The sequence below is a fragment of the Grammomys surdaster genome, unplaced genomic scaffold (genome assembly GCF_004785775.1).
Source record: "Grammomys surdaster isolate TR1022 unplaced genomic scaffold, NIH_TR_1.0 126531, whole genome shotgun sequence".
NCBI classification, from domain to species: domain Eukaryota; kingdom Metazoa; phylum Chordata; class Mammalia; order Rodentia; family Muridae; genus Grammomys; species Grammomys surdaster.
In genome coordinates, this window is record NW_021621323.1 from 10217205 (window position 1) to 10229240 (window position 12036).

Consider the following 12036-nt stretch of genomic DNA (forward strand, 5'->3'; position numbering starts at 1 on the left):
AAAAAGGATTCAAGCTTGAGAGCCTATGTGGGGATTTCCCTTGACTTGAAAAGATGGAAAAGACATCTCTAGGTTGGACAATTTGCCAGTTCTTTAGTTCGAGAAATGAGGTGAAACTTCCATGGTACCAGAGGTTCAGTCTCACTGAAAAATGGATAGTTCTGTTTCTATAAATCTAAGGACAGTGGTCTCCTGGACCATATATAGGAGAAGTGCTGGGCTAGAACTCCAGGAACTGAAGGAATAAGGGCTCTTCCTCAGGCCCATTGGCTTATGGGATTCCTGTTGAAATGAAAAGAAAACACAACAAATTACCTCCCTCCTTTCCTTTGCAATACGAATGACTTTTTACGTGGCTGTTTGGTTTCTGCCATCAACAAAGACACCATTTTCTCTTCCCTTGATTCTGGGATGGCCTGTGTCTTGTTTCAGCCAATGAGTTGTGGCACCGGCACCTTGGAAGACATTTCAAGTTGGGGCCCTATCAGACTCTGCATGCATCTGTTTTGCTCTTGTTAAGCTAGTGGGGCCTTCTGAGAAATTCAGACCCCTGGTCCCCTCTAGAGCATGGAAATCCCTGTCTGCCATCAGAGGTGCTTTTCATTAACCAGGAGCCTAGAAAACTGCTACATTCTGCACCATGGAGTTCCCCTGGCTCCAAACATGAGACTCAGAAAATCCATGTGAACTAGACCTCACTCTGAGCACCTGAAGATAAGGTGCCAAGTTTCAGGACCCTGAGTTTAAATCTAGTTTTGACATGCACGTTTTAATGGTTTTGTGATCTTGGATAATTACCCTAACCTGTCAGAACTTGCTTGGATAGTGCTTTCAACAGACACACACACACACACACACACACACACACACACAGAGCAGGGAATGACGATGATTATGAGGAGGAGGAGGAGGAGGAGGAGGAGGAAAAGCAAGTATGGGGCAGGACTTCACAGCTCTGATCTATCTGATGGCCCTACATGGTTTAACTTCCTTATTCACTATAGGTAAACTCTCCACAAGGTAAGTCTAACAACATCTAATTGATTCCTTTCCTGAAGCTCCAAACACAACATCTACTCAAAGTCTGTGTCTCAGCAGGGCATCCAAAGACCCCCTTTTTCTTTCCTCTGGAGACCCTCTCTCTAGTTATTCTATCAACATTGCCATACTGATCATCTCCCTACTTGTGATTGCAAAACACACTGATGAGGTTGTGCCTAATATACAGTGCAGCAGTAGACATCAATAAAACCCAGACTCAAGAAAATGAAGGAGAGGACCCCATCCAAAACTGTCCTCTAACCTGCATAGGCATGTACTTCTGCATCTGAGGGCTCACACACATGTGGGTATACATAATAGGTAGATAGGTAGATATGAATAGACAGACAATAGATGTTAGATAAATAGATGACAGATGTTGATAATAGATAGATAGATAGATAGATAGATGATAGATAGATGATAGATAGATAGATAGATGATAGATAGATAGATAGATAGATAGATAGATAGATAGATAGATAGATAGATGGATAGATTTCTTACTGCTGTTGGTATTGGTGATATCATTCTTATCTTTAAAAAGATCATTTAGACCTTTAAGACTTTAGGAATCCCCGAGATTATTTGTGTAAACTGAACATTTATCGTAAGAGATTTATCAAAACCCTAGCTTCCTTCCTGGATTTAGCTTAAAATGAAGTTTACTTAAAATCTTTCTCAAAATGCCCAAAGAATCAAGCCTTTAGTCTCTTTATTCCAAGCCTTAATTTCTCCATAATTCTCACTTCTGTAGCTGAAAGTCAAGTCCAAACCTTACTAAAGTCTTTCATTGAAATGCACATACAATCAAAATATTTTTATTGAAAACAAGACAAAAAAAACCTAATGTCAACTTTCATGACACTAAATATGCAAACTTTCCTGTACATAAGAATGACCCAAAGCATGTATTTAAAATGTACAATCCTAAATTTGATCTAAAATTATTAGTTCTGGTATTGATAGCAGAAATGAGTCAAGGCGACAGTTTAACAAGCATTTCTCTAGGCCCTTCTTGTGCACAGCTCAACAGAAATTGCTCCACGGCATCCCTCACCTCTCCTTTTGTAGAACTTGTTGAGGGAGTATTCTTGAATCTGCCTACCAGTGAGGCAGTTTTCAAAAGGAACCATTGTGTGATGAGCTCTGGCCCCTTTTATGAGGACTGAAGAGCTCCCACAACACTAGAGTCCTCTGTAGGTCTCCTTGGCCGATCAGGGCCCATGGTCACAGGCCAGGGATAGCTATGAAGGCTGGGAACAGGCAAGCTTGTCATGACAAGGCCTTATGACCCATGCTCTAGTCCCTGGTACACTGCCAACCTCACCAAAGTCAAGATCCCATCTGTAACTGAGGAGAAATGAAGACTAGAAGATACCTCTGGGCATCGACCTCTGTGCTGGTTTTATGTGAACTTGACACAGGCTAGAGTCATTTGAGAGATAGGAACCTCAGTTGAGAAAATGACTCCATAAGACTAAGCTATAGGCAAACCCTTGGTTTTCTTAAGAGTCCATCCCATTGTGGGTAGCCACCCCTAAACAGGTAGTCCTGGATGCTATAAAAAGCAGGCTGAACAAGTCATGGAGAACAAGCCAGTAAGCAACACTCCTGGATGGTGTATGCACCAGCTCCTGCCTCCAGGTTCCTGCCCAGCTTAAGTTCCTGCCCTGACTTCCTTCCTTGATGGACTAAGATGTGGAAGTGTAAGCCAGATTGACCCTTTCTGGTAAAACTTGTTTTTGATCATGGTGTTTTATTAAAGCAATAGTAACTCTGACTAAGACAACCCCACAGGGGCAGAAGCAAGCATGATCCAATACCTACTATGCCTGAGGTCCTGGGACAGAAGTCCTAGAACAGATTAAGTACACATTGTTTTAAAGTGTAACATATTACGCAAACTCTACTATAAACAAACATTCCTGGATTGAGTATATCATCTCTGGGTCTCCTTCAGGTTTACCATAATGGGAATGATCACTCTGAATCATTTTCTAAAAATTAAAAACAAAGTATTTTAATGTAATCTTAACCATTCAAACTTGACCTTTCAAGAGCTACAGAATTAAGTAGTTGTGAGCACTTGGTGCTCTTGAGAAGTCTGGGGTTTGGTTCTCAGCACCACATAGAGACTCATGACTATCTCTGATTCCAATTCCAGAGAATCTGATATTCCTCTTCTGGCCTGCCTTCCTTCCTTCCTCTGGCCTCTGAGGGCACTGCATGCACATGGCTCTTACGAATACAGGGAGACAAACATACACATCAAATAAAAAAGAATTTGAATTGGGTTGTCAAGTCTGCCTTTACACTGTGTTCTGTACTGAAGCTCTTTGTTGCCTTTGGTTATTTCTGTCAGTAGGAGAAGAAAAGCACGTGAACTTTGAGCATCATACTTTTAATCCGTAGAAATATGAGTAAAGCAAACAACATTCCTTCTCTCTTCTTCCAAAGTCAAAAATATAAGATACTCTGAGCTTCTCCCACCCACAATATACCTTGTAGACAGTATCTTCACAATATACCTCATAGACAATATCTTCACAATATACCTCATAAACATATCTTGTAATTTCCCTGAGAGATTAGCAATTGGGTTCACATTATCCTCATGTTTTTAAAGGAACTAAGGTATAAAAAATGTTCATATAGCACACAGGATTCAAATGAAAATGGAGAACTCATGAAATCCAGAAGTGAATGTTCTCTCCTTCTTCACAGGCACGGTGACCTGTCAGCTCCCCACACTTAGTGCTTCTGATGGTCACGCGTGCACATCAGTAGTTTCCTAAACAGACGTTATAAATGTAGAAGGGAAAAAAAGCCTCCTACTAGGATTATTGTCTATTAAAATTTATATTTATTTTTATTCCTCATACTATGCTTTATCCTTACAAGATTTTAGTTCCCGTTACAGGAATTGCTATAGCAGCACAATGCTTTAAAAGCTCTGGTCAGCTGAGGAAAGAGCTCCCATGGACCCAAGAGGCAGCACTTCGTCTATGCCCTATCCTTAACTGACCTGCTAGACAGCCTCATTGTCACTGGTGCCCAGTGACAGAACAGGAGATACCTGTGCATGACTTTGCGGTGACAAACCTGTAGGAAAGTTCTGATCTCTTCTCCTTTGCCATCTCCCTCCACTTCCGCAGTTCCTCAGTGAGTTGGAGAAACAGAAAGGCGATATCTGCAAACTAATAACTGTATGCATCACTCCGTCCTCCAAGTCTGATTCTTTCTTTTACAGGTGGGGGGGTCTGATATGAGGATCTCACGCTATAGATGTAATTCTTGGGCCAGAAGAGAAGTCAGCAGACTTCCTGTCAAGGGTCAGATATCAAGTAGTCCCAGCTGCTGAGGACATGAAGTCTTTATCTGAACTAAAGGCTGCTGTTAGAGATGCTGTGTGTACAAAAGAATGTGATGGTGTTGTTGTACATCTGAAAACCCAGGCAGCAGGCTAGGTCACTTTAGAAACTTGGCTTTACAGCAGTGGTTCTCAACTAGTGGGTCGCGACCCCCATGCAATTTGAAAGACCTTTTTGCAGGGGTCACATATCAGATGTTTACGTTACAATTCATAGCAGTCGCAGAATTAGAGTTATGAAGCAGCAATGAAATCGTTTTATGGCTGGGGGTCACCACAGCATGAGGAACAGTATAAAAAGGGGCTCAGCATTAGGACGGTTGAGAACCACTGCTCTAGAGAACTCTTCTTGCTGGCCCATTTTGGTTTTTCCTTCCTGTCCCGAAGTTATATTCCATTTTCTAGTTTCCTAACTGCTTGGTTTTAAACAGTGTTGCTCAATTTCAATGTATCTATCACTCAATCTAACGGTCCGGGCTCTTTCCAGTTCCTTCTTCAGATTGTTTACTTTCAAAGGGAGAGCAGTTGTATTCGGCCACATTTGTCTACATCGGTGTTATCAGTGTGCAGAACAAGAATATGCCACCCCGACACACAACGCTGTCATACAGATCATTTTGAGCAGAAATTCATGACAACCAGTAGATGCAAAAGTAAGCCTTCCTAGGATGTCTCTTACATGAAAAAAATATATATATATCCTTGAGAAACAAGTGCTCTGACTCCCTTTCCTTGACTGGCATGAAAAGGCTGGGGAGCCAGCTCAGAGGGGCCTAGGCCAAGATTTCACTTTGGCTCAGTCTGGTCTCCAGCCCTCAGTGTCCCAGCTAGGACTTATAAGCCCACATTCTGACTCCAACTGCTTCTCAGTGCCGGATCCTAAACCCTGCTGCCATTTTCCTTGGGAATCTGGGGAGGCAGGATGGTAAGGTAAGAGAACTACAATCTACAAATATGTAGTTTTAGGGAAGTTAGATTTCACTTCAGTCCAGGGAAATAACTGAGAGTTGGGTGGGCTGGGTGGTCTTTGCAAGACAAAGATAATTATATTTGGAACAAGACCACGTGGAATCAGAAATGGCATCTAGCAGCAATACGAGTAAATAGATCTGGAGGCTAAGAAGGACACTGTACACTCCTTACCTTGGGAGCCTACCATTCCTGGATACATATGTGTTCATAAAGATAGGCCATCTGCGGAAGCACAACCTCCAGATTTTTCCTGACTAAGTATCTTAAGGCTGACTTCCAAGAGACAGGTAGGATTTGCACCTCCCCCCTTGGATGGAAACAAAACTCAAATATGTGGTCTTGATTATCACCATGGAAGGAGAGCAGACAGATTTAAGACACTCTTGCTTCTGCCAAGACCATCACACTTTCTTTTCCTTCTTCCTTTTTTAAAAAAAAAAAAAAATATTTTTCCATTCCTGTCTCCAGTTGATGAATAGATTAAAAGGCACTTAGATTTCTGAAACCACTTGGCAGGAAACATTCCCCAGAAGAGCTGGATGCTTTAAAGATCGGGTTGGTCTCTTTTTATAAACTAGGAAGGGGGAGAATAAAATTTCCACATTTATCAGCTTTAGAAACACATGTCAGTCTACGAGCTGGTGGAAGTTATTGGTTGCTTTTGTTTCTTCTGTGTCTTTCTAAAGCACACAAGTAGGTGGCTAAGCCCCAGGGAATGAGGTCTGGAGTCATGGCTTTACCACATCATCTTTCTAGTGGGCAGGAGCCCAGGATAGCTATCTAATAAATTACAAGGTGACTTTTCAGATGATGATTCATCTGTTAGTCTTCTTTCTGGCATGTCATCTTAATTCTGTGAATTTGGTCACAAATGGAAAGGGGACTATGAAAACTATCAGAATCAAAATGAACCGATTTACTAAGTCGGAAGAAAATGTAATTGATAACCTATGAAGCGGGGCTGAGAGGGTGGTCCTCACACATATTTGCCCGATATCAAAAATGCTCATGAAGAGAGTCTGCCAAACCACAACTAGGCACAAAACTACTTCTACGAAGATGTTTGTCCAGTGACTGCCCTTTGAATTTGGACTGTGTCCATCCCCAAAAAACAATTATTCCAAAACAATTTACATCATCTTACCCATTTATACGTAAAATTCCTTGCTCCCAGAATTTGTACATTACCCACCATGGCATCCGATAGCAGGCTGTAACCCCGTCAACCCTAAGGAAGATCAATGATTTGCTGAGACTTTTCTTCCTCCTCCTCCTCTCCTTATTTTCTCCTCTTCCTCCACTTCAGTTCTGGTTTTGTTGGGTTTTTCATTTTGTTTTGTTTTTGCTGGAGACATGGTCTCTGGGCAACCCCAAACTGGAACTTGCCATATAGTCCAGATTGGCCTTAAACCCAGTCTTCCTGCTTCCTGCTTCCAAGACCTAAGGTCTAGGATTTTAAGTGTGTACACCACCCAAGGCCAATGCTGTTTTATGGATGACATTTTTAAAACATCTTTTTTTTCCAAAATTTTAACTTTTAAAAGGGTTTTGGCAGCATTATTTTGAAGTTTGGCGGCTCCAGCGACCTTCCTGTGGTGGAAGGAGTCTTTTCAGATCCTTCATTACATGTGCGTAGCGCTGTGAAACCAACTTTGCCCCACTGATGCAGCAGGTAACACAGGCAGACGCTTCTCTGTATTCTCAGAAACTTCAGAGACGGTGTGTGACATTTTTTGAGGCAAGGTCTTGCTTTGATTTTATGTTCATTTGTTGCTCTTGTAAACCTGCCTTGGCCTCCTAAATATCTGGAACATACATACAAGCATGTGAACATTATTTTTATGCTGTTTCCCTTTGAAACCTCTGTCATAGACAAAGTGGCAGATAGATACATGGATGTGAACTTCTCTCAGGGAATTCAGGACGTACTAAAGTGTAGGTATGGGCTGCACAAGGGATGCCATTGTTAATTAGCTTAGCACAAACCAGAGGGGCCGTTTTGGTGGCTCTCAAAATACACCTCAAAAGGCTACTGAAACTCCCCTCATTGTTTTCTTTGACAAGTGGGATTAAAGAGTGGCTCTGAAGGTGTCTTTGACAGCATTATAATCTTATGAAGTAAAACCAGAAGCCAGTAGGTTTGTGTAAAGGTTCTGGTACAAGTCCTTTACATGTAAAACTGTAGGTCTGAGGTGAGGAGGGAAGGCCTTCTTCAGCAGTTTCCCATGAGCTGGGATTCTTGCTTCTCTTGCTGGCAAAAGACTTCAGTCAGATTCCAGGGTGAAGGGCTCCTCTTCTCAAGCTTCCAGCAGTTTTGCTCTCCTCCTAGTCTGCTTCACAACCACAATCTGAATGATCAAAGCAAACAAAGGCCACGTCTGCCCACGGGGATGGAACAGGTAAAGCACTAGCGAACCTTCTTGACTTCAAGCAGCTATGACTTGCACGGTGGCTCCAGCTTTCAAAGCAGTGACACTCCATTACCATCCCAATCTTGGGGTTTAAGAATATTGGAGACGTATGTTGCAGAACTGAGATTTCAGATGGACTGAGAATCCTTTTTTAGTTTTCCCACTTGTAATTATGGAGCACAGGTTCCGGCTACACAGAACTTCAGCAAAGGTCAAGGCACTGGGAGCTGGGTACCAGAGCCTAGAAGTTAAAGATGCTTTCACAGTCCATCTCTGCCAGAAATTCTTCACACTGAATTTTTTTCACAGTGAAGGGATATACGCACACAAAACATAAATAAGCTAAAAATTAATTTTATTGAATCAAGGCATTCATTCAGTACTTAACACAGATTGCAAGAATATCTCAACATGTAGGGTTGCAAGGGAGAGAGTCAACAGTTTACATTTTTAATGTAAAATAAAAACCCTAATTGCTACAGATAGTTTGTAAAATTTGTAAAATTCCCCAAACAAGGTCTAGCCAACTTTAATGTTTAGTGATTTTCCCCCCTCTCTTAAAGAATGAAAAGACAGATGATGTGTATTACTGGTTATAACTAATAAATCAGCTTGGAAAATCGTAAGACAGAAGCATAAATACAATATAAAAAGGAGAAGATTTAAAATCGTATTATAAGAATATTAACAATAAGTGGAAAAGATACATTAGAACCAGAGTGGTGTTACACTAGTTCGAAACAGAACTCAAAGGCAGACCAAAACTGATGCACGCAGAGGGAAATGGCCTGACTTCAGGAAGTGTGTCCAGACAGACAACCACAGAGAAGGGCTGTCGGTGACTGCGTGGTCCCCTCTGTTACTCAGCCATGCGTCCCAGGCAGAGTGCTGAGCTCAGCAGGTTAGGCTTTCTCCAAGGACTTGTAGTATTCTACCAGCACATTCCAGGCCTTGGGGGCCATGAAGCCCTCTGGAGGCTTCTGGCCTTCACGTGCCAGCTTGCGCATCCTTGTTCCTGAAATAAACTCGAAGTCTTCGTGGCTGAAAGAGAAAAGGGCCAGTCACTTCACTGTTTTACAAAGTTACGGTAAAACTTAGGGGGAATTTGTTCCTTCAGTTTATCTTAGGTTACTAGACCAGTGAGAAAAGGTAGGTGATGTGTCTCATTTGTCACTGAGCTAAACCACAGCACAATTCTTCAGTTTTAGAGCTAGGACAAACGAATGAACACAAATTGAAATTATTATTGAGATCAATTAATGTTTTACAAAAATTGTAAAAAAAAATAACACAGCAAGATTCTGTGTCCTCTGTACCTCATCCCTCCCCGCAGGGACATCCTGCCCAGCATGGCGTACTGTTTATCACAGAGAGGTAATGGCCAGAAAGGGGCCACTATGACTCTCAGGCCTCCCTGGCTGTCCTCTTTTCTCTGAGTAACTATTCAGCCCCAGATAATCACCTCCTCAGGTTCAGGGAATTGCCACTGCAAGGTCACAGGGCAGTTCTGAAACCCTCTGGTAACCTCTGGTTGCCCTTTCTTGGTCAGGCCCTTTCTTCCTGTCTTAATCACCTCTCCCCTAGTCCCTGGGAAATGCTGTTAGAATTTGCATTTCTTTTAAGATTTATGTATTTAATGTATATGTGTGAGTACCTGTGTATGTCTACATTCACCACATACATGCTGTGTCTGCAGCAGCCCAAAGATAACACTATAGGATCAGAGCTACAGGTGGTTGATGTGGTTGCCGGGGAAACAAACTCAGGCCCTCTGGAGGGCAGCAAGTATTTGTAACCACTGAGCCTTCTCTCTCATCCTGGATTCATTTACTATTTATCCTTAAGAAACACAAGGTTGAATCTGCCTAGCACAGACATGACATTTTAGAAAGCTTTAATTTGAAAATCTAAATGCCTCTGGGACACCGTACAACACACACAGGAACAACCAACACACAAGGGCTCTAAGTCGGTCCTTTACTGGAAATAGTCTCCACACACAAAAGACGAACCTTCTTCGTGATCACACTGCACATGCGGCTTCTGCTGTTCTGGTGTGTGTGCTAAATGTCCAGAATGCTCACAGGGATAGGGGTCTTGGCCAGCATTCTTACTATTAGCCTCTAAGCACTGACACCACCTGGCATCTCCTTACCACAACTGTCTTTTCCTAAGACCACCTGACCCTTGGTCCTATGTCTACTTCTACCTGTTGTTAGATCACTGAGACACCCAACTCCACACAGTGGCCCTGAGCAATGTACTCCCCTTTGGAGCATGTGCAAGTTTGGGTCTGGAACACAGAGAATGTGAATACAAATGCTCTGATCCATTTAAGGATTTCAAGAAGACTGGTATGGATGTTTCATAGTTCCATTCTAACCATTACCAGAAGACACTGCCTCCCCTTGAACTTGCCATGCCTAGGTGCTCTTCCACTTCTCCAGCACTACCTCACAGATAGAAGGCGCGCGCGCGCGCGCACACACACACACACACACACACACACACCCGCACCCGCATCCGATATTTTAAGACCTCTCCTTCTTAGACAGAGGACTTTTTAAATGACTATAGGAAATGAGCAAGGATGTCCTATGAAAGAGAAGCATTAGCCAAATGCTGCATCAAAAACAAACCATCTAGTTGCTTAAATGTGGGGTTCATCTCCCAGTTCTTTGTGTTCAATGTCTTATAGGAAAAGTAAACTTGGAGGCTAGAGAGATGGCTCAGTGGTTAAGAGTATTGACTGCCCTGGCAGAGAATCCAGATTCAATTCCTAGCACCTGCATAGAGGTTCACAACCATAACTGTGAATCACCAGCTCCAGGGAATCTGACACCCTCTTCTGGCCTCTGTGCACAACAGACATGTGCACAATAGACATACATGAAGGCCAAACACTCATACACGTGGACACTTGGCCTCTAAATGGATTGGCTACTGTGGCTAATACATATAAAGTTTATCTCTCCTTTCTTATGTAAATTGAAAGATATTGGCAACAAAATTTATATACTTTCAATACTAAAATGAAAAGTGAATTTGAGAAAATAAGGATTCAAAAGAAGGAAGACCCAGCGCTAAGGAAAAGCACTTGCCAGCGGATGGAAAGAAAACCAGAATGGCAAGCAGAGACAAGGACTTAAAGTTCGAAAGCCATGGATAGGCCCAGGGCAAAGCAACCACCACAACTCACATTCACAAATCAGAACTTTTTTCAGAAGTTTCTTCAGAAGAAATGATCCATGATGACGAAGGAAAGAGGCAAACAACCAAAATGACCCATGTGGGGTAAAGGCGGGATCTGTTCCAAAGGAAGGTAGATACTTAACAAGTATCCAGACAGAAGAAATGTCAGGAAAACAGAAAGAAAGGAGAAGAAAGAAAGGAGGGGGCACAGCCAGGAACACAGGAGCTGGAGAAGAGAATGCGGCAGAAGCTCTGGGACAAGGCTTTTCCAAGGGGGATGAACAACAGTTAAGTGCAAAAGGCAGGCAGGACAGCAATTGGGAGCTAGAAAATGATGGTTCCCACCCTCTCAAAGAGGTGCCACCCTGCCTTCTGAGGGCCACCAGTGCGGGTGTGGGAATGCATCTGTCAGCACAATCAGCTGCAAGTCACCTTCAAGCCAGAGAATAGCACTGAGCCCTAAGCCAGCTCACCATGACCTGAGGGAAAACTGTAGTGCAGCTGAGAATCGGGCAGCAAAGCATTGTCTCTGTTCCGAGAGGGCTGCATACAGTTCTCTAAAAAACTTCCCTGAGGAAACAGCTTCTGCCTATGTAAAATTGAAGTTTTACTTCCAGGAAAGAGAGCCCAAGTCATACACAAGAATTGCTGGTTCTTGGTGGTTATAAATAAGTAAGCAAGCTGCTCCTGGAAGACTCTGCCTGAACTTTGTGATTGAAGGGGAAAGCCAGATTAATTAAAGTCCTTTCCTCCTTCTAGAATGCTAAGCTGTCCAAAATCCAGACTTGCCTGCATTCCTTCTGAAATTGCATTTCTAAGCCAAGGTGCCTGGGTACCTCTTCCTGAATCCACTTCACACCACCTGCCCTGCATGTCGCGGGCATCTCTTCATCTCGGGAGATGGGAGTCTGCTTCCACACAGTGGTGGCTCTCCACCCTGGCACACTGCCCTGGCCTCATCCCAGCCTGTCTATTGATGTTATGGAATAAGTTTGCTTTGTATTAGAGGCCAGGCTCAGGGACTTGACCCAAGAGTCACTGTCTATA

General features: G+C 42.9%; 1 protein-coding gene across 1 annotated transcript in view; it reads right to left on the minus strand.

Moving 5' to 3' along the window:
• Positions 1 to 8135: 8135 nt before the first annotated feature.
• Positions 8136 to 12036, minus strand: part of Papss1 (3'-phosphoadenosine 5'-phosphosulfate synthase 1) — a 72430-nt gene continuing 68529 nt past the window's right edge. The window contains exon 12 of the mRNA XM_028760394.1: positions 8136 to 8838. Within this exon, the coding sequence (XP_028616227.1) occupies positions 8700 to 8838 (139 nt within the window). The 3' untranslated portion in view covers positions 8136 to 8699. The remainder of the gene's footprint in view (positions 8839 to 12036) is intronic.